Source organism: Stigmatopora nigra, chromosome 7, assembly GCF_051989575.1.
Source record: "Stigmatopora nigra isolate UIUO_SnigA chromosome 7, RoL_Snig_1.1, whole genome shotgun sequence".
NCBI lineage: Eukaryota > Metazoa > Chordata > Actinopteri > Syngnathiformes > Syngnathidae > Stigmatopora > Stigmatopora nigra.
This window is the reverse complement of record NC_135514.1, coordinates 8,787,585-8,814,597: the sequence shown is the minus strand read 5'-3', so window position 1 is coordinate 8,814,597 and position 27,013 is coordinate 8,787,585. Positions and strand designations below refer to the sequence as shown.

The following is a 27,013-nucleotide window of genomic DNA, read 5'->3' as shown; positions in this document are numbered from 1 at the left end:
TTTAAGGCATTATAATAAAAATGTCAAATTTTGAATATTTTAGCTAATTCAGAGATTTATTTATCAAATGTCTATATTGCCTAGCAACCTCTTTGAACAGCTTTGAGCTTATCTTTTCTTTTGCACACATTGTGAAGGGACCAAGGACAGCCGCCTTTATTCCTGTCCAATCTACAAAAAAACAGTTAGGACGGACATGAACTACATCGCAGCAGTCGACCTGAAGACCATACTTACTCCAGAACACTGGATCTTGCGGGGTGTGGCACTCCTGTGTGATGTCAAATGATCACCAGTTGACAGATTCAATATGTAGCAGAAAGGCATCCGGTGTACAAGGGGTCAGTGTGTCGGCCTCACAGTTCTAACATCATGGGTTCAATCCTGGGCCTTCTTGTGTGGAGTTTCTATGTACTCCCTGGGCTTGTGTGGGTTATTTCCGGGTACTCCCATTTCCTCCCACTCTAAATTGCCCCTAGGTATGAGTGTGACCATAAATGGTTGTCTGACTCCTTGTGCCTTGCAATAGGCTGGCCTCCAATTCACAGTGTCACTCGCCTAAAGGCAAACCCCCCACAACCCTTGTGAGGATATGATGTCTTAATGGAGTTAAGCCGTTTTTTGTTTTCCCCAAAAAAGCATGCTATCAAAGAAAAAAACCACAGACATTTATTGACTTTTTAGAAAAAATAACAATGGAATAATGAAAACATCAAAACACATTGAGTGTTTTTTTTTTCTTATAAAACCACCACAGTCAAGCAAAAAACCTCGTAGCTTTCTATTCATTTTTCCTTAACAATATTTGAGGTTAACTTGCTTCATAATCTTGTGTTGTGCAAATAGCCAATTCTGATGATTCAAGTATAAAAACATGGCCCTACATGAATATTATATTAAAATTATTCATAGACATTCATCACGTGCTTCTGTAAAGGTAGATGTAGCTATATATTCACATCTGTCTGTAACTTTAGTCATGCAGTGTTCCTTTGTATTGTTTTGTAGTATTCATTTTAATAAAAAAAACGTTTCAAGACCATCAGTATTCTTCAATGAAATCACCTCAAATTATGTAATTTTCATTAGTCATGCTGAATTTGTCATTTTCAAAGCAGAACAAAATGATTTCTTGTTGTTCTCTACACACTTTCACATAGAACAACAACCTTAATCCAACTCTTCATGTATAATGTGAATACAATAGTCTTCTTTTTGATGCAGTAAACTCCTGCAGCATTAAGATCTTTGAAGCCTGCCAGAAATGAGTCTGAGTATATTTTGGATTTCAGTTGCAGAAATTGCTTGGTTTGCCCGATCCATGCCATTTTTTCTTTCCTAATCCAATCAAATTATAACGGATGCTTTTATTTCCTACTGCCTGTACATGCTACACATTAAATGACAAATATATACTACAACTGTGGCAAAGCGACATAAACCTTTTTCAATATTCAATCTGTTAATAAAAATGCTTTCACTGCCACTAAAAAAAGTCTCCAAGCTGATATCAGTATCTGATTTAACTCAAGCCTCATATCATCAAATTCCCTTGAGACAGTGATCGTGTCATTTCTGTGTGCACAAAGTAGGTCTTGAGCTCTCCTTTGCCCTTTACGTTAATAATGCCTCGACATGAGCACATATAGCCTAGTTGTAGAAGGATGCGGCTGGTTTCTTCTGTCACCTGCAAATGGTGGAAAAATTGATTACAGCCATGTTTTTTTGTCCCTCATCATGAGTGCTAAGAGATTATAAAATAAACACTACTTTCAAAATATTATTCACTAGCAGCAACGGTGTCAGAGACAAAATCATTTCTTTTTTTTAATGATTATGAATTAATTAATTTGCAAATGGGGCATGGGGACAATGCACATGCTCAGTAGCGCTTCGGAGCTTATTTCAACAAGGGAGTCTAACTCGTCAGAACACCTGCACCAAGTGGCTTGCGGACCAGTGGTTACAGTCTACCGGCTTACGTCACTCAAGTGGAAAACCAATACAGTTTATCAGTGCTAAGGCAGAGAGCAAATTAAAAAAGAGCGGAAGCCGTCACTTGGGATGTGATGTTCTACTGCTAGAAATAGATTGTCTAGCAAGAATAATAGTTTTATCTTTGACTCATCTGTTCTGTCATTTAAAATGTCAACAGCGACAAATGAAATGGCTGTGCTTGGGAAACAAAGAATTGAGCAATTACAGTACCAGAAGAGCACTCAAACTGATTTGTCCTTCAGAGCAGCACAGATAAACAGTTAATGTTTTTCTTTTCTATATATTTTGTGCAATTAGTTTTTGCTTTTACCAAAACGGGGCCATTATTAGTGACCGGTGATTGGTCTGCAGAGCATTAATTATGTTTACATGGTATACTCTCCATCTTACTTTATTCAGACACTAGCACATATTGTGGCACATGGTGCATAATTAAACTCTTACTAATGAACAGAAAGGAATGAATAGTAAAAAAAACATGTTTTGGTGGCTTTGCACACTTATCAAAGAGGTTATTGAATGCTTAGTCTGCTGTTTTTAGGAATCACAAAAACATTTCCTTTGCTTACCTGTATTTTTCCCAGTATCCCTGTGCTGTCCATTCGGCTGGCTACATTCACAGTGTTCCCCCATATATCATATTGCGGTTTCTGTGCACCAATAACTCCAGCAATCACTGCACCATGGTTGATTCCTACATTATACCAAAAAAGTCCATATTATCATAAAACCACAGTAGGTATGCATTCGAACTATTGTTATTGTACTTTATAAAAAATTAAAAAAAATGCAAAGACGTGCATCGTAGGCTGATTGGACACTCTAAATCGTCCCTAGGTATGAGTGTCAGCGTGAATGGTTGTTTTTCTCCTTGAGCCCAGCGATTGGCTGGCCACCAGTTCAGGGTGTGCCCCACCCCTGACCCAAAGTCAGCTGGGATAGGCTCCAGCACCCCCCATGAAGATAAAGCAGTTCAGAAAATGAGAGATGAGATTTTCTAATTCAATCTTGGTCAATTCAAAGCACAGAAATTAACCAAGAATGACATTCCACATGGTTACTTATTCTAAGTGGTCAAAAAATAGGAGGCTCTTTCTCTTCAACGATGAAAACCTCTGTCAAAGTACTTCTCGAAATACTGCACAGCATGCCTCCACGTTGGCCAATGAGTTAATTTCGAGAGAGGAAGTTGATCACAGTCACACAGTGGTACTCATTTATCCTGTTAAAACAGTAGGTGGGAGTTTCCCCCAGCCTCCCAGTGTGTCTGTCTGACAACAGCAGGGATGTACTGTCACACACAGGCACACTGCTGAGTTAATGGAGCATCACATGCTGTGCTCTTTGGACAGGTTGAAGATATTGAACTCTTGCTCCTGCCACATGCAGTGAGCTGTGACCCTGCTGTCTGTTTTCCTCTTTCCTTCATTACCACGTTGCCACCAAGATATATATATACACTACAATAAATTTACAAGCATGGATGACGTTTGGCTGTTTCTACTTAACCTAATTGAAGTGTGCATGTAAATGGCAAAATATCCCACATTAACCAACAATTAACTCCTATCATTATACACAATTTTGAACTCACCAACTCTTAGTTTGAAATCATTGAAGGAGTGTCTGTTGATAACATCAAGCTTGCCCACTAAAGCAAATGCGAACTCCACCATTGTTCCAATATGCATGTATTGCCTGTCATGTTCCTATGGATACAAAACACAACATTTGACCAAAAGACATATAGGTTATAAAAATGGATTGAGTAGTACTTTTACAGTGTTTGTGAAGATCTTAACCTGAGATGAGTACTCCAGTCCTGGTGAGGCATTGAGCCCTGTAGCAGCCATGTATGTGCTTCCAATAGTTTTTATCTTTTCCACACCACTGAACTTTGGCTTCGACAATAGCTGAACAAAACACAGCAAATCTGATGTATACAAGAATAACAATATATTGTACAATCCCTGTAAAATCTGTATGTATATGATAGAATTTAATGAGATTTTTATTTTTCATAATAGGAGATAAAAAAAGTTACTAATAACCCTCTATCCAATAAAACAAACAAAACCTAAACAAATTGCTTTACCTCATCAAAATCGGCAATGATCTCATTGAGAAGCCGGAGACACTCCAATCCTTCCTTGTTGACATCAGATTCTGTGTAAAATTCTTTAAAGTCTGGGATGGATGCAAACATGACGCATACCAGATCATAAGATTGGTGGTAAAGATCCTGCAAGATGATAAATAAATAAAATAATGACACAAGAACACAAGTTAAAATGCACTAGGTTATGATGAAATTCAGATAGCCAAGGCGGGGCCAGGCACAGATTTTGATAATAGCATCACTTGAGATGCCTTGGCATTCAAACCTAGATACATTTATATACACTTTTCCAAATGGTTGTATCATAAATGTCATTCTATAAAATAGTTTTACCACCCAAAACCTGTGTAGTCTACTTGAGATTAGCATCAAATACAAAACATTTTGTTGATTTTTACGATGAACATCTCGTTTCTCGTCCTGAAAACATTATTTAATAAGACTTAACGTTGTCTACGGCAGTCACCCATGAGGCACCCAGATTGGGTAAACATAAAAAGATAATCTATTTATTTTATATGACAGATTTAATGTAGTGGCAATATAGTCTCAATTACTTTACTTGGCATATGACAAACACTGTCCACGACTGGGTGAGTAGGTATTTAAATTTTTAAACGCCCTCCCATGTTGGGTTTCTGACAATGTGTTTGTCATTCAGATGTCATCTGCAATGTCTTCAATCATTTTTTTTTTTTTTTACTGGAAGAAACTTCCTTCTTTGACTATTTTCATTCCTTTTAACATTGGTCTTAGCAACCGTAGACTTCAGAGACCTTGCCTATTTTGGGAGGTGGCTCAGGGGCTCAAAACCCCCAAAATAAAACATTATTAATAAGTCTAACCTCATTCTTCCAGTTCCGGGCCAGGAAGTGCTCAGCAACATGTGCAGGCAAGACATTCTCCAACAAAACACGGTTCAGGTTTTCCATAGTTTCAATCTCCTCGCACTCTTTCTTGAACTTGTTCTTCCACAGAAAGTCTAACCTACAGTAATATTCATTCTGTTACAAGAGGACACAGAGATGAAAAGACTGAAGGTACACTCAGACAGCTTGTGTCCATCAAGAAACTGAAAAAATACAGATTTGAAAATTTAAAGACTTTTCACACTAGTTTCAGTTCCAACTCTCAAATAGAACATTTTTTTCCATTTGTAGATTCTTCACACTGTGCAAATGTATCAACGCTTTTTTTGCGCAGGTACATAGCACCCCCTCACCACCTACATGATTAATGTTTGTTGACAGCACCCTGCATGTTGCTTGCACTAGTGTGAAAAGTCAGTCAATGCATACATACATACACAAAACAGCTGAATCTCTTAATGTTATACAGCTGAAAGCATTCTAAATCTCTTGATAATTTTAACTTGTACATTTTATCTTGGCAAACTTTATTGTATTTCACTAAAAATCTGTTTGCCAAACACCCAAAGATTAACTCAAATTATGTCAGACCAAAATCTGCAGACTTTATTTGCCTTTGGAGGTTGCACAGCATAAGCAAAAAAGCTTCTTAATGGCCTCGTTTAAAAACATTTTTACATAAAATTATCTTGTAAAATGTTATAATTTAATCATTTTACAGACCACTGATCCTCACAAAATGGAGTAAGAGATGCAGAGAACATGAAAATACAAGTGAAGGCAAAATAGTTTTTGTTTTTCTTAAACAATAAAAATGTTACAATAAAACTAGGAATAAGGCAATTCGTATCCTGTAAAAATCTTTTTATCTGCCACTCAAATAGCAAAATATTATACTGTGACAGATTACAGTTCTACATCGCCAGCTGTTGTTGCACTACGCTTCATTGCTCAAACCATCTGCAAATGAACTTACCTGCCGAGCAAGCACTAGTAAAGTGATGAAAAAGATGAAGAGTGAAATAGAGCCCATAGTCTTCAGGTCTTTGAGGACGCCTGGTCTTGAAGCCCAGAAGAAAGAGACAAAAATGCATTTTTAGTTGGCAGGAGGAGATTAAATATAGAGAGCGATGTGAAAAATGGGAGTATTAGAAGTAAAAACCAGCAATGTGTCATTTGTAATGCAGGCAATGATCAGTTTGTCACATGATTGGTTGACAGACCGTATTATTCCAGGCTCCTAATTAAAACTGTCTTATCGGTTTTGCTGTGACAAGTGCATGCTTTCAATTCACATTCCCGTGCTGTGCCATGTTTTTCCAATACACATAATTAAAAGGGAAATAATTTCCAGAAACTTGGGACTTGTAATTTACCAGAAGATCTAATTACTGCCACATATAAATGTGTTAGAGATGGACTGTGTGTCCATATCCATGAATCAGGACTACTTAAAAGGGAAGGTAATGTATTGTAATTAGATATCCAGAATTTACAATCAAACTGATTATTTAATAGAAGTTTCAAATGTGCATACAGCTCAATCAATTGCAATCATTTTTGCAAGCACATTTTGAATATAAATGAACGTTCAGGCTTATCAAGAGAAGCCTTATCTTCAGACAACGGTTTCGTTTATTATTGCATTAGTTCTTGGAAAGGGACAGACTGGGTGAGTGGAGGTTACACAAAGAGAGCAAATGCTAGCAAATTCAGAATTTCCTTATTGTGCAAAGTTCTCCCTAAAAGTACTCTTTGTGCAAGATTAATGCACAGCATTTAAAGGTTATGAGCGGAGTCACTTTGATTGGTCATGACTAAAGAGGCTATGCTGGAAAACCTGAAAATAATACCTTATCACTTTCTGGTCCTACAGATAAAATAAAAATAGAGTATATAGATTATTTGAAAGGAATGCTCCTTAATATGCAAAAGAAAATTCATTCTGCCCCTTATTCAATATTTGTATTTAAAAATAACAAACAGACAAAGGGAAAAAAAACAATTAGACATTTCCATTAAGGCATAATTGCTAACAGCAGGCAAATTTTCAATCAATGAATACTCTTGCCCAAACATTGAATCTTCTGAACCTTTAAATGTGTATAAACACACTGAAGTAATATTACATTACACTTTTACATTGCAAACTAAATGTGGCAAGTGCTACATTATTTACATACTGGATATAAAATCCTCATTATACCATCAATATATTTGCTATTCCAGTAATGCATCATGTAATAAGTTAGAGTACTTTCCAAATCTTCCTAGTTTTGTGCCATTGATGTTATGAACTACAGACTGAATAATCTTAGTCTGAGAGAAAAGAAAAAGGGAATGATGATTGCCTTGTTTCAAGCTATTTCGGCGTGATGGGCTACAAAGACACTTTCAGCTTCCCCTACTGCTTTCTTTTTGCCCACCTTTGCACAGTAACATGATATCACGTTGAAGATACAAATAAATACCTCCCTCACAAATGGTTTATGTACACATTTGAACACTCTTCTATTCATCTTTAGCAAAAATGTATTGCTCATTACACACACATACCTGTCTAGGCTTTCAGCTCTGTACAGGAATCTGCTATATTCATCCAAGAGGGATGCATGCGTATGGAGAATTATGATGTTGTAAACCACCACAGCCGTCAACATGGTTAACATTTTCAACTCATAGTTTATCCTCAGGAACACCGAGCAAGAGATCAGGCCCAAAATGCAGCTGTAAATTAAATACTAGAAAGACAAATTAGATTTATGTGAAAAAAACCTGAAAGATAAAGATATATTCATATGAAGAGAAACAGAGTTCCTCATTTGAAATGTAACTTACTGGGAGATAGAAGTTGTTTTTGCCCATAAAAGCAATTGGTTGTCCATCTGGGTAAGGCAGTGTTTCATTGGAGGAATTGTATACAGAAATTGGAGGCAAAGCAGCATCTTCCAAAAAAAACTGGAACACAAGACAACATCATTGACCTGATGAAATGAACATAATTGTTTTTCATTCATCCATTTCATAATCTGTTGTTCAAATTCACTTGTAATGGCACGTGCATCACTGCAAGTAAAAACTTCAAATTATTACAAGCATAAGAATGCAGTATATATGTGACTTACATTACAGCTAGTTGGGGAGCACTATTTGGAGGATTATTATTCTTGGACGTCATTCCTAAGCCTAATTATTTCTGCTTCTGTCACAGCATTCTGTCTATATACATGAGAACTTACCATGTTAAATACTGCCATAGTGAGTATGAGAGCTGTGGTTGTCAAGGTGAGTGTGATCCGGGCTAATGGCTTGTTGGCAATAATGAATGAAGACCTTAGCAGCCACATCCATGAATTCGGACCACTTTTGCTGCAGTGCTGCAAAAATGACATAAAATACATATATGCTCTTGTCATTACTCTCATTAAAGAATGTAAATAAGTCATATTCTTTAGCACCATCTGGAAAAAATGAAACCATTTGACATTTTAAATATTGGGTTTCATTTGGAGATACTCACCATGAAGTGCCCAATGAAACATATGAAGACAATCAAGGACAGGAAAAAAAATGCCAAACCAAAAGATATCCCCAAGATGGTGGTCCTGAAAAGATAAATGGGGAATTTGAATCATTCTCCATCAGCTTGTTTTCAGCAATTGGTGCAATTGTTAGGAGACAAAATAGACATACTTTGGTAAGACAAGTATTTGCACAATGAAAATGCAAGAAAATATAAGACAGGCGCAGGTGACATAATATTTGAAGGCTGGCAAGATTGTTGTTCTGTACTAAAAAGGAGAAAAGGGGAGATTATTAACAAAACAATTATCCAGTACTGTATTTTTAGTAACCATTGTCACTTCTTACCTCCTTCTCCAGGGATTTATTGTGAAAAAACAATGATATTCTTTGGATGTCTTCAGACTTGAGCCACTGCCTGGAGGCACAGTGTCCAGTCATTTAGGGCAAAAATGTCATCATTTCCATAAATTAGAAAAAGTTCTGTGACTCCCCTTACTTTTGTGAATTAATGCCATCAAATGTCCTGATCATCCTCTCATTAAGTTCCTCTTCAAATCGCTTCTTCTGAGACTTTGTCCTGATTTCAGGGGTAGAAAAACTAAATAGTTAAATATTTTGACATGAGATAATTCATGCGCGTCAATGCCTTGAGCAGAAGTCAAGATTTGTTAAAAATAGTGTTGTCCATAACTATAGTGTTGAGTCATCAAGATAATCCTGTCAATGCAATTCATTCTAGAATAGTGAAACACATAGCTTGCCTTTCAGATCTCTGGAAATGATACTGTCCCATTGGCACATCCTGGAAAAGATAAAGGAATTCAAGAGGTGACCAATAACAACGAGGTTGATTCATCACAGTTCATATTCCAACAGATACATTGTAAAACATCAAGAAAGTTACACACAGCTGTGTTGATCTTTCCATTCTCATTTGTCATACTGTCTCTGTGGTGTAGATTGGCAAAAGGCTTGGCTGCCCCCCAAGACTCCAAATAGCGGGTCATCCTAACTGAAGCTCTCATCTTGGCACCGTCAAGTGTGTGTCTGGGCCTGTAGTGTTGCTGCGGACTGCGACGTTCCACCTGAACATAAAAAATTATTGGAGAACTTTAGAGTTTCTCACATTTCATTGTTAAATTAAATAGTCAGAATTAATCATTTTCCATGAGTGTTATTGTCATAAAATACTGATAATTCGAAGCAATGTGTTTAATCAGCCTACTGCTCTAAATCAATGTACGTAGTATATATTTTTATACTGGATTACTTAATTGTCTGGGTGAAAACATGTAAAGCTCTCTATCATGTGTTTGCATTAAGAAAAAAGAAGATAAGCAAAGATTTTTGGTTGTCATAAAGAGTTTTCAAGGCTTTTCATATTTATATTTAGATAGACAGCAGATTTCGTAATGGGGTAAAATTGAAAACACATTGAAGCTTCTTTTTTCAAGTCAGTTTCTTTCAAGCAAAAGTGGCTCCACTACATGGATGTGGCTGCTAAAAATCATACACACACAGTATTTGAACGTGTTTTATTACCTTGGGGTTGATAACCAAATATGTGATAACTCCGTGCTCTTTGAGATAAGGATCTCTCTCTTGACCGTCCCCATCTTCTACTTTATAGGCTTCATTTAGGTGCTCCAATGTCTCTGAAGTGATGTGTACTCGCCTGGAATTTTGAGGGAATGATAATGAATTTGGTTATCATTTCCTTCAAACAGTGATGTAAGCTATCAAGAATGATATAAAGTGGAACTGTTAAAGTCGATCCCGGAGAAATGTTTGCGAGAAATCAGAGTTTAACAATGCACATAAATGTCTTTTGATCTTTCACTCTTTTTGTAAGCCCCCTTTTTAAAATTGTGATGCTAGTAGCACCACACAAGAAAGAGTCTATTCTCTTTATGTTTTTTTCAAAGTCATGATATACAAAAGTGGTACTCAATGAAGTTAAACCAACAAATCAGCTCATTAGATCTTTCAAATCCTTGTAAAGTGATTGCCTGAACTAAAAGCTTTATTCTTTTTCCAAAAAATAATATTAAAGAATCAAATTTTAAATGTTTATTTAAAGATTACAGACCATATTTAGTTTGTTGATGACTCAACTGACTATTGGGGAAATCTACTATTATCGAAGGCCATTAAGCATCACAGAATTGATTTTATTTTCCCTTAGTGATTCCACTATATTGTAAATAGCCAATATCACAACATCTTTTTGTGCTCTTGCCAACTTTCACTCACCCTGGTACACCTCCTGCTTCCATGTGGTTGGCCAGCGTGACATCATGTGACCAAACATCATACTGCCATTTCTGAAGTCCAATGACCCCACACAGAACATTTCCTGAATGCACGCCAACACGCATATTGATGTCAACCCCTGTGGCATCACGCACTTTCCTGTCATGCATCAGAACCACACTTATAACTGTGGAGGAGGTAACAAAATCAACATTCAAACTGTCAAACGTCTAAGACAATGATGTAAACTATGTCACGGCAAGCAACTGTCATTTAAGTAAATTAGTCTTTTTTGGGGGTAGTGGGCGTGACGCAACTACCTTGAATGAACAATCTTTTTCCATACCCTGCAGACATAATAGTTATGAGGGATTATCACATGATTTTGGGAGGGATCTTTTAATTTGGAGAACAACAGTTGAGTGTTAAACCGTTATCAATTTTTTTTTTTTTTTTTTTTACTCGTAGATAAAATGTGGTGTCATACAGAGGCGTTCACAGAAGGAGACATCTGACTTACTTGATGGCCTCACACATGTCCAAGCCCATCTTAACACAGTTCTTGGCATGATTTGGTAAAGACTCCGGTAGGCCAGATACGCAATAGTAACAATCCCCGAGGATTTTTATCCGCATACATTCATTTTCCTGTATATAAAAGATTGAGCAAACGGAGAGAACTTCACCATAATGTGTCTCTTATTGTATGTATTTAGACAGATCGACAACTGTAATTATATTTTAAAAAATCCTTTATTTTTCTATACTTTGTGATTCGCATCTTCCTTTCTTAATAAGTAAACCTCAATACAATATTTCTACAATGAAACAAAAAAGTCAGATTGCTTGGTTTGTCACATTTCATATGCTAAATGATAAAAAAAAAGAAATATATTCTCTGTAAAAAATAGATATGTTAAGATTCAGTGAAAGCAAGAGTATTTACCTTGGCAATCTGGTCAAATTTGCCAAACAATTCATTTAGCATGTGAACCAGCTCGCCTGGTGAGCAGTCACTGGCAAGTCGTGTAAATCCAACTATGTCGGCATAGAGTATGCTACAAAATAAGAAATAAGTATTTATCATCAGGATGCCACTCAGATATGTGCACTCAATTATTTGCATAAGATTATTATACAATATGGATTAATTGTACATGCCTGACATTGGTGTGTCTCTGGACATAAAGGTTATGAAAATTGTTTGTGTTCTCCATCTGACCAAAGTTTGGTCCTTTTAGTCTCTGGATAATCTCTGCTTTCATCACACGAGCTATGTGTGCTGGCAGCAGTGACAACAACAGACGCTCCTGATGACACAAAAAAAAAGAAAAAATATTGTAGGTCAAGCTCTAAACATCATCGAGTAATCAATACAATAGGAGTTAATTTTAAACATTAATTATGAGGACAGATTTATTTCAGATGCCCATCATTTTTTTTTCATAGAACACAATATGGCATTTGTCATTATTCCATCATTTGCAGCAGTAAAACGTATGAGCCAGTGTCATACTCACTCTTTTTTTTATTTTCTCATTGCCACTTGAAATAGAGCCCCATGGTAGTTTCTCAGCAAACATTACTTTGGAATTTATGATTGTACATCTTGCTGTCCTTGGACTACTCATTCAAAATATACACACTCACTATTTGAAATTCAGCATACATGCATGAAACAAACAGCTACTATTTTGAGTGCACTGAGTTCAAAGGCATTACCCACAGAGCTACTGGACAACTCATTTTTAGTTTGAAATAAAAAAGGCACAATCGAGATTCACCATGCAGCAAACAAAACACTTCTTTCTATATTTGTAAACTAAAGAGCCCAACAGACCCCCCCATCCCTTATCACTTCTCCTAAATATTACTGTACTATAACACACAGCAGCAGTCGAAACTTCCATTAACACCTTGCTCTCACACGCCTTAACCTCAATGTACACCACACTGTGTCACAGATGGTGGATTTGGATGAGAAAACATTCAACCAACGCATACACGTATGGAATGAAAAAGGAACAACAGAAACCAAATGCAACTCATAGCTATTTGACAATAAAAATCCTATCACATTTCCTGACTAAATGACCATTTATCCATTGGCATATTGAACCTGTTACCTGCTGTCTCTTTTCAAATTCCAGTTTAATTGGGGATTTGATGCAGTTGCAAGTATCCTGATATGTCTGTTTAAGTGCCAACTCCATCAGGTGTTTGTGGTATGCCCCTGCCATGTTGCCACACATGAAAATGATGATATTGGCCAAAATCTGAAAAATCATAAACATAGCAAGAAAGACTCATTGACTTTGTTCCAAGAATGATTTATAAGATTTCAGAATCATGAAATTGCATAAACTAAGTTCTAAGTTCTTACTACTTGCATGAGAAAAGTGCAATAAAAGTAATCATCAAACCATAGCAACTGGTTCTCAATTGCATTAAGGTGGTAACCATGGACAATTGCTCCCATGAATGTCTTTATGACATTATGAATGACCCCACAAGACACGAGTACTTTGTTCCCAACTCTCCTGAGGATGTTTATCCACATCACAATGAAATCTTGATTTATAAGATACTTCAGTTTGTGAATAGACCACCAGTGTCTTAGCAACAAAGAGTACCATAGTCTTTCTTTGACACCTTTGTGTTTCCAGACGCGTCATGTCTAAATTGTGTTCAGTCCTCTGAAGGAGCGGGACAAAAGACGAAACACCTTGACAACGACTAATCGCTTTGGTATCGCTGTTCCTTCCAAATGTGAGCATCGCTCAAATATTTGGGCAATTATTCTGGCGATTATTCCAATTATTTTTTTCAAACTGACTGGGCTTGGAGCCAATTCAACCCCAGCTGTTGTCCTTAGTTAACTGGGATTGGCTCCAGTACTTGGACGGCCCTCGTGAGGATATACGATACAGATAATTAATTAATGCTGTCACCGTACATCACTGGAACTAGTGTTTTTTTATTGTATGGAGTGTACCTGGTGACCCGAAATGTACAAACGGTACTGCAGTTCACCTGTAGTTTGTACTTCCCAGATTGAGACTTAACACAACAAAATGTTTTCATTCTAAACTGCTAAATTCAATGCAAAAGATTTAAATGATCATCACTTTTTTCAAGTGAATTGAAAGCCCTCAAGTCCTACTCTCTATGGACTCAAACTGTTTGGACAGTGACTCCAAGTGTTTCTGTGCCAGAGAGTGTAGAAAACGAAGGCGAGCAAAAATTATCCGGAGTAATTTTTTGGGGCGTTTTTAAGTCAAGCTGGAAAGAACATTTGGCGTTATTGGGACAGTTCAAGATTATCCCAATCTTCTTAGGATAAATTCGATTGACCTGCAAAATGAGAATATACAGTAAATCGCTAGCTTGAGACTGAAAATATATATTTTTTGCTATTCAACAACAGTCAGGAGAATGAAAAAGGCATTTTTAAAAACCATTTATAGATGGATGCGTTAATTGTATATTGATGTCAAATTAAAATTCTGTCTGTGCCTAATTTGATCACATGTATTTTTCATATTCATGAGGTGTCATTAGAAAATTCATCTGTTTTAATTTGGTGGACACCATTGGGTAATTGATTTAAAATTATATATGGGGGAAAAGCACAGGAAAACAATGTGATATGTTTAATGATATTTTGTGTGCGGTTTTCGATGACAAAAAAAAAAAAATCCTGCAAGTGATTACATACCCATCAGTTGAATATGAAATAGGAGGGGAAAAAAGGCAATGGTATTTTCAGAGTAGAGGACACAAATAAAGTCCTTTTTTTAAAAAATCATTATTTATATAATTATTCCCCAAAATTATCAGGGCGCTTCATAATTCAGTGCATTTTATAGACAAATTCTGATGGTACTTAATGACCTCGAACCTGTTTTGTTGGAGCATAACTGCATTGTACTGCTTCAGTCGAGAGCTCAAAAAAACATTTCTCAAACTCATAAATGAAACAAACAAAAATAATAAAATAAAACAATAATTACAATATTAAAAGATAAAGAACAAATGCAGTCCACTGAAACACCAATTCCCTTTATAATTACTTGTGCCTTTTGTCTGAAAATAAACTCACTCGTGATGGTATGCTTTAAAATATGTTGCACATTTACATTTAAAAAGACTTTGCAAATTCATTCTGTTCTAACTTCAGTGTGAACAAACAACAGTATCATAGCACACCCGTCGTTTGTGTTTATTATAAGCCTTACCTGCCACACTACAGGTTCCAAATGATCTCCTGTATTGGAGAGGCAGACACTCAACACAGCAGTGTGTGACACAGAAGTGAGAACACTGGCAATGATGGCATCCCGCATGGAGAATGGCAGCATCGTGTAAACCACAAAAACAATGAACAAAAAGAAGGACACCTGCAAAAAAAGATAAGGTTGGATTTTTTTTTTTTTTTGCCATCAATCCTGCAAAAGATGTAAATTGTTTGGAAAAAAACATGTTATACAAGCCTTGAGCAAAACCATTCCAATGTACTCAAAGCAATGTAACCCATTCCAAGATAATCAATGGGGAAACATTAATGCTACTGTCTCATACATAGCTTTTATGCCATTTACAGTTTTAGTTTGTTTGTCTGGTGAGAATATGGAGGAGAAGAAGAGGAGAGGAGGTAGAAGGCAAAGGAAAAACTGTACTTACAGATGAATATGGGTAATTTTCTGTAGCATATTAATGGTCTTTCATGGTTCGACAGTGATGGAAGCTGCCACTAAAGCTGCACAACTTGTGCATATTTATTGTGTCCAACATTGTACCATTCTACATTGGAGTAGGACATTTTCTTACTTTTGCCTTAATTTTTTTCAAAGATATTCTCCACATTTATTGACATGAATTTGATTTCACAGGAAAATTGCAGGCTTTTGTCACAGTGGTTTGAATTTTTGGAAGTTTTTGTGTAAGATTGGGAGAAATTATTTATGTTTATGATTATAATTTATATTTATTTATGTTAAAAGATATATTTCTCCAAGTTAAATTTGTGCATGCAACTGTCAAAGCATGTCTTCATTGTGTACTTCTCTCACAACTGCAATTTTTAATAGACAGTTCCAGTGACAACATTATATGGCATCACTTAAAACTCCACATTTTCTCCCCATGTACCTGCCTGTTTTTTGGAGTACACCGGGAAAATATATTAAAAAAAAGCCCCAAAAGCTGGAAAGATATTATAAGAGCTTGAACAACCACAGTATGCTGTATGAATAAATTAAATTTAACTACAACCTATGTATTAGAAGCCGCATAGTTGAGCAATACCATCTGGCTCCACAGCATAATTAGCTTACTCTGGAATGTTTTTCTCAAAAAGTACACTCCACTATCCAATGCTTCTACTGCAATTGGATAAAATAAAATGAAAATCTTGGCAGGTATCTTATAGGAGGCCAGTTTAGAGGTATCTGCCAATGTCATACACTGGCTTTAAGTGGTAATGAAATTTGAAAAATCTTTCATTGGTGTAGTCACAAATTCACATGTAGGGAGCTTCTTACAAAGAATTATGTTATTAAAGCCCTCCAAGATCCAGTCGACGGTGCTAGTTCTACCCTTGCAGCAAATCCTCCATAATACCACCATTAAAACAAATCATGTCAATGGAGTCTCTGATTACATGAAGCTTTTAGTCGGAAGTTTGTATGGCATTTAAAGGCTTGATTTACAACATACCTATGTGTGATGTTCACCAATCTGCTTTTTCCCCTTGCCCTAAAAACGCATTTCCAACTGCAAAACTGTACCAACTACACATTTTATACTAAACATGCGCATTATTAAGGGGCTTAGTTTGCACCTCTTCAAATGAGTCTATTGTGTATTGCTAAAGAAGGTGAATGCAGCATATTCAACCTACTGAAGCACTCACACACATATTTCCACATGCATGGGAGAGGCGAACATCTACTGTGCATATTAAATATAGTGAATATTTAAAAGAAACAAAAAAACAGTATCCTCTTTATATTTCCATATTTCACTATATACTCCTATGTTGCATCAGCCCCTTTGTTAAAGAGTTGAAGTTTTAACTTCAACGTTTGCAGAGAACATGTTGATCTGTCAAAGTGTCTTTTGGGCTCCATTTCCAAAACATGGTATTAAAACGGTTGCGTTATATTAAGTTGACTTATCCGTGTTTTTGTTGTTAAATTCAAAGCTCAATAAAGAAATTATACAAGTTTGTATTATAAGTCTGACAAGACAGTTGGAATTATTCCTTTTTTATTTGCCTTGATTGCATATCATCAGAGTGACAATTTTTGTAAAATATCGGATTGGAGTGGCTGGTTTGTTACAATAGCTGTCAATTCAAGCCTCACTTCTCACATCTAATAATAGATGTTGATAATACCTTACCCCTGCATTTTATCATCCTCCACTGATGTTCACACGATGACGCATATGGACAGACATATGTTGGGCATACGACAATCAAATTAATTATTGATATGCACAAACACTTGGCTGGCTCGTACAAAGACTTGTTATTCCTCACTTTAGTGCTGTTAAAGAAATAAGGTGAAGCTAAAAGGGTCTCAATGTTGAACAAATTGACTCAGGGAGCACAGCATGTCCTACACTAATACATTTACTTTCATTCCAGAGTACACAGTTCATTGTGTATTTTGACCTTTCCACATCTACCCTCTCAAACAATTAGCGGATGTAATTATTTACAATTCCAACAAATATGCACGGGTAAAACATTCATTCTTTCATTTTCCAAGCCACTTATCCTCACAATAATTGTGGATGATGAAACCATTTCCAGCAACATCTGTGCAGTAAGTGAAAAACACATTGAATTAGTTGCCAGGCAAGTGCAGGGCAACCATTCACACTCAAACTTATACCCGATGACAATTTAAAGTGTTCAACCAGCCAACCATGCCTGTTTTTTTTAGGATGTAGAGGACAGCGGAGTACCTGGAGAAAACCCAACCAGGCACAAGGAGGACATAAAAACTCCACACAGCAAAGTTAGAACCAACCAAAGATTGAACTTGCAATTTCAGAACTGTGAGGCAGATCTGCTGAACCACCCTTCCACCATGCGGCCAGGGTAAAAACAATGCACAATCATGTTTTTTTTCTATTTATTTAATATCTATTAATATCCTTACTCCAAATTCAGTGTTAGGTAGAACAAAAACGAAAAAGCCTGCACATGAGGGACGGAGCGGGTGAATGATGGGAACGAGATGAGGGGGGGCACAGACATTTCTCAGCAAGGGGTAGAAGCTGGACCACACAGATAAGCCTTTCTCCCAAGCAAATGCAAACAGAGAGGCTTTGTGGCGAGTGGATAAGCATTCAATTGATTTCAGGTTGGGAAATGGAGACTGAAATGTATACAAACTAACTCTGGCATACTAAGGATAGGAAATTCTACTTTGAGCCTCTGTGTTATGTTTATCTTAACTTGCATGTCACTGTACTGATATGGAAGTGTTTTTTTTTCACCAATAAACTTAAAAAATACTGTTTTTCAGAGACCATGTATCACCTATTTGAAGCTTGAAATACAGTCAGAAATACTGCTACTTATCCTTTGGTGCTACAAAATTGCTTTTCAAAAATCTTAACGTGTGGAGGTGAACTTTAAAAATAGGAAAAACAAGTAAAATACAGATATTTGGGTCGCTTATTTGAAGATGCTCAAAAGTAAGTGGAAAAACACATGTAATTATGGAGAATTGGATGTCATGTCTGGAGTCTGAGTCAACAAGCCGATCTCGCCAGACAAATGTTAATTAATGTGGTTGCTGCAGTCGGAGTGCACTGGTAGTATAATGGGCTGATATTTTCCGTGAGGAGAAGAGGGATGAATAGAATGACGTGTGAATCAGTACACCTCAAAATGCTGCTTTGTGACAAATTAGTCCACCATTAGACATCTGTATTCAAAAGGTACTGGTGAATGCACACTACTTGTAAAAGCAACCATTCAGCAGTCTCTGCAAGTTCCATCAAAACAACATATTTCACTGCCACATCCAAATGCAATGTAGGCAAAAAAACAATCCCATCCTGATGGCAAGAGGAGATAACAAAAATGGACAGAATGAGAAAAATATAAATATTTTGAACATAAATGCTCTTTTATAAAAATATTCAGTAAGTCATGTTGTACAAGTCAGAAATATTGGTAAGTTTAACCTAATTTCTAGACCAATTTCTCTTAGAAAACAAATTTATAAATGATTTTCCATTGTCATCATGATTGAGGTTTGCACACTGTTTAGTTGTGGTGGTTATTAAGTGTTCGGACTGAGGAATTTGATAGATAGCTAACGTCCACAAAATGATTAATTGTTGTGCAGCGTTAGGCTGCAACAATGCAGTTGATAAGGACAAAGTATCCCTTCACCATTTCAAATTGCTAATTTCAAACCAGTGTGAAAGGAGTAATTATTTGTAATTTGTATATAGCATTTTATATTGGAGCATCTTTCTATGAAACGCCAGTGTTTCATTTTTATACATGTTGTAAACCTTTTTGCACTCATTTATGATAATGTAAAAAATTGGGGAAAATTAAATACTACCTATTAACTCAGTGTAGGAAATGAATAAAGACAAGTTAGTCTTATGTCATTTTGTTCTAAACCACCAGTTCATGGTGTAACTCATCTACATAGTTGACTGGGATTTACTGAAGCACCCCCCAAGTTCCTCATAAGGATAACCAGTATTGAAATGATAAAATGCATGTCCAAGATACCCCTTTCAAGATTTTGTAGTTTGCCCAATGGGGACAAAATGAAAGGTTTAACTTGCTCCAATTCTTGTGAATGTACATACATCACCTGCACACTTTGTTCTTTTTTGTTTACCAGCAGAGTTGCCACGTGTCTCTCTTTTATTCAAGTACATACTGTACTAAGGTAATGGATAGGTGTAGTCATATATTCTTCAAAAACTGTATGCAAGCTTGGCAAGGATTGACTACGTCCTATTTACTTAAAATCTGAAAATGTGTTGGCAGGAATTTAAGTCATCTTCCACTAAATGATTTGAACACAACTGAGTTTCTAATATGCCTGACAATTTCTTCCAAAATAAATTGAAGGCATTTATTCCACAACACCTCTGGGATTGTCAGAAAGATGCTGACAGTGGCACAGTGGCTTCCAGCTGTAATGAGCAGGTGGATCAACAACATCATGGGCAGGTACATGTTTTGCTCGAGTACATGCCATTACACAAGAAATGCTTGAAACATCTACAATTAGCATGATTAAATAATGATGATTATAATGACTGAATGAAAAATAATGACATCACAACAATCCCAATCTCATTTCTCCTCTCCTTTTTAGAATTTGTGTTTCTTCTCCCCCAAATACTAATACTTGCAAAGTTATAAGTCAGTTTTCTAATATTTCGGTAGTTAATCACTTGAGAGGTAGGCTTAGTTCTTTCAAACCCCTCCAATTCTCTCTAGAGTGAATTCAACAGAATTCACATTTATGACACTTCTAGTACATTGGCCTCGTTTTCAAACTGGGAAGCTAGATAGTTATTTATATTGTCTATGAATAAATAATGATTTACAGGTGTTTATGAACACACACACACACACAAAATGATAGCAATATATTCTATTTTTGGGGGCTTACCTGATCCCATGGACAGACGATCCCACCGGAGAACATAAAAAGGTAACCCATTGCCACCAAGCAGGCCCAGATGACAAGGGAAAAAACCCGAAGAAGCTTCTTGAAAATGGATTCAATGCAGACCAAAACAAATACAGTCAGGAAAATCGCCATAACTGTGGGCACTGTGATTACAAACGCCACATGGTCCTCAACGTTCTGAAATCAGAATGGCAAAAATTAGATAATAAAACCAGAACTGAGTTTCAATTAAGATCAAATGAAGCACGAGTTATGATATTATTGAATAATAACTGCAGGCAGAAGACTATGGCAAAGAGCACACCTGCTGTCTACTCGCTATTTCTTATCCTGCAGGCAACATGTAAACTAAACAATTAAACAAACTACAAAAAAAAACAGCTTCTGATAATTAAATTCACATGCATTTCTTGTTTTCTGCAGAAATATAATTGATCAAAGTGTCTATGCTAGACCAGCTGGAACAAAAACCTACACCCCTGCATTAAACACTACGTTTTTATGCACAACACCACACCACTTTAAAAAAGTCATTGTTAGGTTAAAAAGGTTAAAACAATAAATACTCTTAAATCAGTTAGTAAGTTGCATAAAATGTTGCAACAAAGATTTCAAACAGTCGCAGATGGAAGAGCCACTTAAACGTAAAGTGAGAGGTTTTTCTCCTGAGAGACATAAACACAACAGCACTTTAAAAACATAGAAAATTGATACATCTCAAGAGAATATGAGATAGATAGACTGCCAAAGGCCTCTTTTCCAGATTACCCTCTTCATTTTTCTCACTAAAAGAACAAGCAGGCATGTGTACAAAAACCCTTTAAGGCACCGAAAAGGCTGGTAATGTAAGTATTTTAGTACTTTAATCTGATTTGCTCGTTGTAATCGAACTCCCCTAATAACATGAAATAAAAGGCACCTGACATTTATTTCAGTACACAAAAATCAGTCCAAAATCTATTGATTTATGAAGTTTACCTGCACTAACAAAACAAACTATTTTGTAACCCTAAACATAGTATGTTTGGACTTTCTATGAAAAATTCTAAACCTTTTCAAAGGCCAATTACAGGGATTCATTATTATTATTATCATTTAAAAATATGATTATAGTAATTCTTTATTTTAAAATGAGTGGTATGCACCTCGGCCTCACAGCGGGATACCTCGGTTCAAATCCAGGTCAGTCCATTTATGTGGAGTTTGCATTTTCTCTCTGGGCCTGTGTGGGTTTTCTCTGGGTACTCCAGTTTCCTCCCACATTCCAAAAACATGCATGGTAGGCTGATTGGACGCTCTAAATTGCCCCTAGTTATGAGTGTAAATGGTTGTTTGTCTCCTTATGCCCTGCGATTGGCTGGCCACCAATTCAGTGTGTCCCCTGCCACCGGCCTGAAATCAGTCAGTCATCTTACCATGCCCGTTTCTGGAATCTGAATTGGTTGCTAGCCAATCAGATTTGTTTGTTTACCAATGCCAAAATATTTAAACAATATTAAAGTTCATATCAAAAGTGCCTGATTGATTTTACACGCAAGTGCATAAGTGATATTCCAAGGTTTTATGCGGGCAAAGATTTGATTCCAGAACATTAGTCCCTCCTTGTGGAATGGATTATAGGCAAACCAAGAGGTTTCCCTGGGTGGTTAATATTTTAAATCTCATTGCGGCATATTCTTTTTTCATTTTTTTGCCTTCCATCTATTCCCTGGCCTTTAGGGTTTTCTTCCACTCCCCCACCTTCCCTGTCTTTTCCCCCCATGTATGCAGTCAATGCAGTGGGACAGGAGAGGATGTGGTTGCAGAATTTGTCTTGCCCAGAGCTGAGCTCCAAAACAGAGCAGGATTTAGGTCAGCCAGCTCGCAGGAAGGGGGGGTTGGCACTCGGATACAAGTGAAAGAGAGACAGAAATATGAGGAGGTGAAAGATGACAGAGGCACAGAATGGAGAATGGACAGAAATAGAGAAGGATGGAGAATGAAATGATGGGTGGAGCAAAAGGTCACACCAATCTCGCACGGATCCAGAGCAAAAAGGCAGGATGTAGGACAGGAAAACACGAGATGTTTGTGGGTTTGCAGCCCAGAAAACCCATTGTTAGCTGAATTTATTTGAGGTATATTTATTCAAGAAAAATTCAGTTTTGCAACATGCCTGTTATTGTTAAAAGCTGACCATCTGCTTAACTTTACAAAAATCTTAGAAAATAAACAGCATATTCAACTAGGATGCTTCCAGCGTCAGAAATTTCAGCCACAAGAAACACCAGTCAAGGCTGAAGTGATGAGTCAGATTCTTCCACACAAGCATGTGCTAGCATGAGAAAAAGAAATCTATTAAATGACCAATTTTAAACTTGAAGAGAGTTGATAAAAGCATGTTTTTTTTATATTCCTTGAGTTAATGATTTTTTAAATTCATTTATACTCTTACAAGTAAGGTAAATTGCTGATAATACATTACATGTTCATGCTAAATGCATAGCACCAGCAAATTGAAGCTACTGATTTCACCATCTGTTTTTCAAATTATGCAAATACGCAAATTATCATTGACCTAGAGTTTGGTTGACATCTGCCACGTTTTGTTTTGGATTTGGCAATATTTTGTGACAGTGATGTAATACTTTTTCCGTGTAATGGAAAATCCAAAAATCCATCCATCACAGCAGATTAATCAGGAATACACCAGGAGACGAGCTATATTGCTGAAATATGTTAAAATGATGAGTTTATTCATCCATGCATACTCAAAACCATGTTGTCAAACAATGGATTATCATTTTTTTCCATGGTTTAGCCTTGCTTTAGGTCAATATGTTATTAATTTTTGAAATTTTATGTGAAAGACATTTGAAGTACTTTAATTAATGGAAAATACAAGAAACAAACTTGCAGCCAAACTAATGAAAGTAATGTTTACATATCAAAAAGTGACTGTTGGTTTTATGGTCTCTGTTGGTTTCATGTTGCAACTATCCACAAAGAGACTATTTCTAGCAAGAAAACAACATTTGTATAATTTTAGATGTACAATACATGCATATTCAGTGACAGATTGCTTAACAAATAAACAGATATATCCCTTTTACTTTACTGAGAATGTTTGCTTCTCTACTGCAGTGGATTTGTCGGCCTTTCCAAGCGGAGATAACCATGTCAAAATATTGAGCTTCTTCTTTCTATAGTTCAGTCAACCGTGAACTCAAACAATAACTAAGCCCCTCAATCCCCTCTCACTTTTATCTACCCTTTTCTTCACATTAGTGCTGCCATGTAGAGCACATACTTAGGTGTGCATGCTTTTAAAAGTTATCAGCTTATCAGCATGTGTATGCACATGTGGCAGAAAATGGATTTTGTACTGTATGCATCACCTACACATGGTATTCCTCTAACCCAGGGGTAAGGAACCTATGGCTCGGGAGCCACATGTGGCTCCTTCCATGGGTGCATATGGCTCTCCGCTCACATGTGAGGTAAAATATGGAAACTGTGACACTTTCTACCACCTCTTCAATCATAATTTGTTTTTTAATTACTCTTCTGCGTGTATGATATCCTCAATTCTGATTTATTAGCAACAGCATAACATTGTTATCAAAAGAATTCAGAGACTTTTTGTACTTTAAAAGTCGTAAAATCACAAAATAAATCACATATTTTCATGTATTTTTACCATTCAAATCTTAGAATGGCTCTCAAGAAATAACATGAGAAAATATGAATATGAATGATTTTTTTATGGCTCTCTTTGTCAAAAAGGTTCCCGACCCCTGCCCTAACCTTTGTTTTAAAACATTTTTTTTAATTGTACATATATCACCTCATGTTCTCATCCACATCCTGTAAACTTTATTGAAATACCCCCTATATACTACATCTTTATATTGTTTTTAAGCCCAAGAGAATTTGAAAACTTTACAATCTACTTTTTTTTTTAAATGAGATTTTGCATTATACAGACAAAGATGTAGAACTTACCAGTCCTGATGCAAAGAACACAGTCAGAAGAGCAAGGCATGCTCCCATCACTATGAGCAGGAGGAACACAATCAGTGGATGCTGCTGGCTCATACAGTAGTACGACTCATACAACCAGTCTCGTGATGTACTCTTCCTCCCGTGACCTCCCTTATCTCCCCCACCAGAGCCCTCAGCCCGGTCCAGGAGGTACCGCTTCTTTCTTATTGCCTCTTGCCACATGGATCTTGGAGTTGAAAAGGGAGAAGTATCAAGGAACCCAGAGGAGGCGGTGACGTCTGAGGTAATAGTTTCCAGTAAAAATGAGGGGCAGTTGGTGTGTTCTACTCTTCTTCTGCTGCTGCTTGTTCTAGAGATCCTGCGGTGAGAACTCCTGGTGTCCGGTGTGACCTGGCCACCCTTTTCCCTTTTTAATTCCTTCAGGCGAATGCAAGTGAAAGGTGGCTCCGAGTCAGAGTCACCATTCGCCGGCCGGAGAGGTGGCAAGAACGCACCAAGGTTTGAGCGCAGCATCCTCCTCCTCCCCCACCTCCTTCTGCCAACATGTTGGAGCGAAAAGTGAAGGGAGAGCTGAGATGGACTGCTCTTTAGAGTCAGAGGGAGAAAGTGGGAGGGAAGTGAAGGATAAAAGGGAGGGGGGAGCCAACCTAATAGGGGGAGTGTAGGAAATATATAATAAGGTGGAGCAGCAGCAAAGGAAAAAAGAGAACGTTTCATCATCACTACTTCTGCCAAAAGTTACTAATTTATCATCACACTTATTAGATTTATTCCAGCAAGACTTGACGAGAAAAGCAGTTGTGCTTTGGCTTTGTTTCTTCCAGTTCAGAAATTGTTAGAATAAATCCTGCATCAACTCAATGGCTACAATTGAAGATACAAGTCCGACTACATTCAGTCATTCACTGAGTAAATGAATGAAATTAATTGATTAGAGATAATAATGGGGTAGTAATTAGCACTTCTGTCATCCTGGCTTTGACACGAGTCCAATCACACCCCAAACGCAAGATGCTTTTAGCAGCTTTACCATTGGCCAAACCCAGAAAGCAAGCATTTGTTATTTCCTTATTTTCTTTTGACTACTCTCACTACCTGCCTTTTCCCCTTAGAGGAAATGGCCAAATCACACCTAGAAATGAGGCACTAAAAAGTGTTGTCACCTGTACCCAAGCACCCTCAAAAGCTTGTTAATTCTCCTTCTACCTCCGTTTATCCACCCCACACACCCCCCTTTCTCATTTGTAACCTTTTTTAATGAAAGTTAAGTCCACAAATATTACTGTAGTCACTTGAAACTTCTAAAGAAACATGGAATGAACAATGCACCATTTTAAAAATAATGAAATAAGCCTAAGAAGAAATTATGGTGTATATATAACTTAATGGGTTTACATAAGCTTTTGAGGCAATCACTAGAACCAATCACAAGTGTGCGCACTTCAAACCTGAGAAAACTTGAGTAATGTGCTCATGAGGCTGTTGACAGGTTAACAAACTTTAGTCTTTATAAAATAAAATTTTAAAAATGAAGATGTGCAATTAATTGGAATTTATAATTGAATTTTGTGCACAGCTATAAATCACAATTAATGCAAAGTGATGGCAATCATAATGACGCAAGACCGGTTTCCAGACAGACAAGAATTGTACTCACAATCACAACACCAAGTGTGAATCAATACCTCACTGAAGTGAGGCAAATGAACCACTGCACCAATGGATGCCCCCTGTTTAGATTCAGATTTATTATGGATTGAAACCTTACCAATATCCAATTTAGTCTTGTCGAGAATCAAAGCTGACACTTTTTTTGTAAACAAGGACACTAACCTCTCTCACCTTATTCTTGCTCTGAAATCTGTTTTTTAGTTTGCTATTGAGCAAAACTTTAATTCAAAGGTTGGACAAAGCAAAAGCATTCAATCAATTCAGTCTCTCTCAATGCCCTCTTGATAAGTGTAACTTGTGAATTATTTGTGATTATCTAAGTGGACAAAGTTTTAAAACTGTGACTTGGTACTAGTCTGTTGTGCAATTTTCATCAATGGGATCAACAAAGAAAGAACAAAGGCTCAATTTCATTCAACACAATTAAACCACCACGAATCAATCTAATGTCACACTGTTAGGTGGCGCTAAAAGCAAATATTAAATGATATTGATAGCTACTAGCTGCCCATAATTAAAAAAAAAAAGTCTCAATAAGATTGCTGACAGTTGAGGTGAATTACTTTTTAAATTCTAATTGCATCCTGTCCCCTACAGTTAACTAGTGCTACGAACAATACAGAAATAGACTTAAGCCTTGGCTTCATTCAGAAGTGATGAGATGCAGAATAGAGGCAGCCATAAGGTATTGATTGACCTGTCAGGGGTTTGCTCAAGGGTAGGCAAACTATTCCACAAATGAGCCACATTTGGGTGCAGGTTTTCATTCCAATCCATGGAGAGGGTACGTTTTCACCAAACTGGTGTCCTCCAAGTGCAATCAGTGGATTGCAGTCAGGTGCTTCTTGTTTTCTGCAGAAATCTCATTGGTTAAACTGTCTGTGCTGGATCGATTGGGTAGA

General features: G+C 36.8%; 3 protein-coding genes and 2 long non-coding RNA genes across 12 annotated transcripts in view; 4 read left to right on the top strand and 1 right to left on the bottom strand.

Annotated features, from left to right (window-relative positions):
- Positions 1–1,040, top strand: part of dnah5 (dynein, axonemal, heavy chain 5) — a 46,886-nt gene extending 45,846 nt beyond the window's left edge. For all 5 annotated transcript variants that reach the window (XM_077720449.1, XM_077720448.1, XM_077720450.1 and 2 more), the window contains one exon: positions 138–1,040. In XM_077720449.1, the coding sequence (XP_077576575.1) occupies positions 138–289 (152 nt within the window). In that variant the 3' untranslated portion in view covers positions 290–1,040. The remainder of the gene's footprint in view (positions 1–137) is intronic.
- Positions 652–26,922, bottom strand: adcy2a (adenylate cyclase 2a). 4 transcript variants are annotated; one of them, XM_077720453.1, is made up of 26 exons: positions 26,809–26,891; positions 24,441–25,087; positions 20,436–20,633; positions 15,003–15,164; positions 12,891–13,040; positions 11,926–12,074; positions 11,711–11,822; positions 11,285–11,412; positions 10,765–10,923; positions 10,054–10,186; positions 9,420–9,596; positions 9,273–9,313; positions 9,008–9,088; positions 8,857–8,926; positions 8,680–8,777; positions 8,507–8,591; positions 8,226–8,363; positions 7,825–7,944; positions 7,543–7,727; positions 5,963–6,047; positions 4,963–5,121; positions 4,094–4,240; positions 3,801–3,911; positions 3,593–3,707; positions 2,568–2,692; positions 652–1,687 (listed from the first exon to the last, which is right to left on the bottom strand). In XM_077720453.1, the coding sequence occupies exons 1-26, from the start codon at positions 26,876–26,878 to the stop codon at positions 1,535–1,537; spliced, it is 3,798 nt and encodes a 1,265-aa protein (XP_077576579.1). In that variant the 5' UTR covers positions 26,879–26,891; the 3' UTR covers positions 652–1,534. The 4 variants fall into 4 exon arrangements, 3 of the variants coding, with proteins under 3 accessions (XP_077576579.1, XP_077576581.1, XP_077576582.1); XM_077720455.1 differs by lacking the exon at positions 24,441–25,087 and having other exon boundaries at positions 26,809–26,922; XM_077720456.1 differs by lacking the exons at positions 20,436–20,633; positions 24,441–25,087; positions 26,809–26,891 and adding an exon at positions 16,483–16,708.
- On the top strand, positions 13,365–16,639 carry LOC144199084 (uncharacterized). The gene is made up of 3 exons (XR_013326835.1): positions 13,365–13,533; positions 15,017–15,181; positions 15,368–16,639. It is a non-coding gene; the product is annotated as an uncharacterized LOC144199084 (long non-coding RNA).
- Positions 16,837–18,399, top strand: LOC144199085 (uncharacterized). Its single transcript, XR_013326836.1, has 3 exons — positions 16,837–16,907; positions 17,718–17,875; positions 17,948–18,399. It is a non-coding gene; the product is annotated as an uncharacterized LOC144199085 (long non-coding RNA).
- Positions 19,733–23,547, top strand: LOC144199083 (uncharacterized). Its single transcript, XM_077720458.1, has 2 exons — positions 19,733–19,987; positions 22,176–23,547. The coding sequence occupies exons 1-2, from the start codon at positions 19,923–19,925 to the stop codon at positions 22,441–22,443; spliced, it is 333 nt and encodes a 110-aa protein (XP_077576584.1). The 5' UTR covers positions 19,733–19,922; the 3' UTR covers positions 22,444–23,547.
- Positions 26,923–27,013: the final 91 nt, after the last annotated feature.

Excerpts from the sequence above, each read along its gene's own strand:
- LOC144199083 (XM_077720458.1), top strand. The coding sequence starts at position 19,923 with ATGCTGACAGTGGCACAGTGGCTTCCAGCTGTAATGAGCAGGTGGATC. Across the intron at positions 19,988-22,175 it reads ATCAACAACATCATGGGCAG|GGTTTTCTTCCACTCCCCCA; the intron begins GTACATGTTTTG and ends CCTGGCCTTTAG.
- adcy2a (XM_077720453.1), bottom strand. The coding sequence starts at position 26,878 with ATGAAAACCTGCACCCAAATGTGGCTCATTTGTGGAATAGTTTGCCTA. Across the intron at positions 20,634-24,440 it reads TGTTCTTTGCATCAGGACTG|AACGTTGAGGACCATGTGGC; the intron begins GTAAGTTCTACA and ends TTCTGATTTCAG. Across the intron at positions 9,089-9,272 it reads CATTTCCAGAGATCTGAAAG|GACAAAGTCTCAGAAGAAGC; the intron begins GCAAGCTATGTG and ends CCCTGAAATCAG.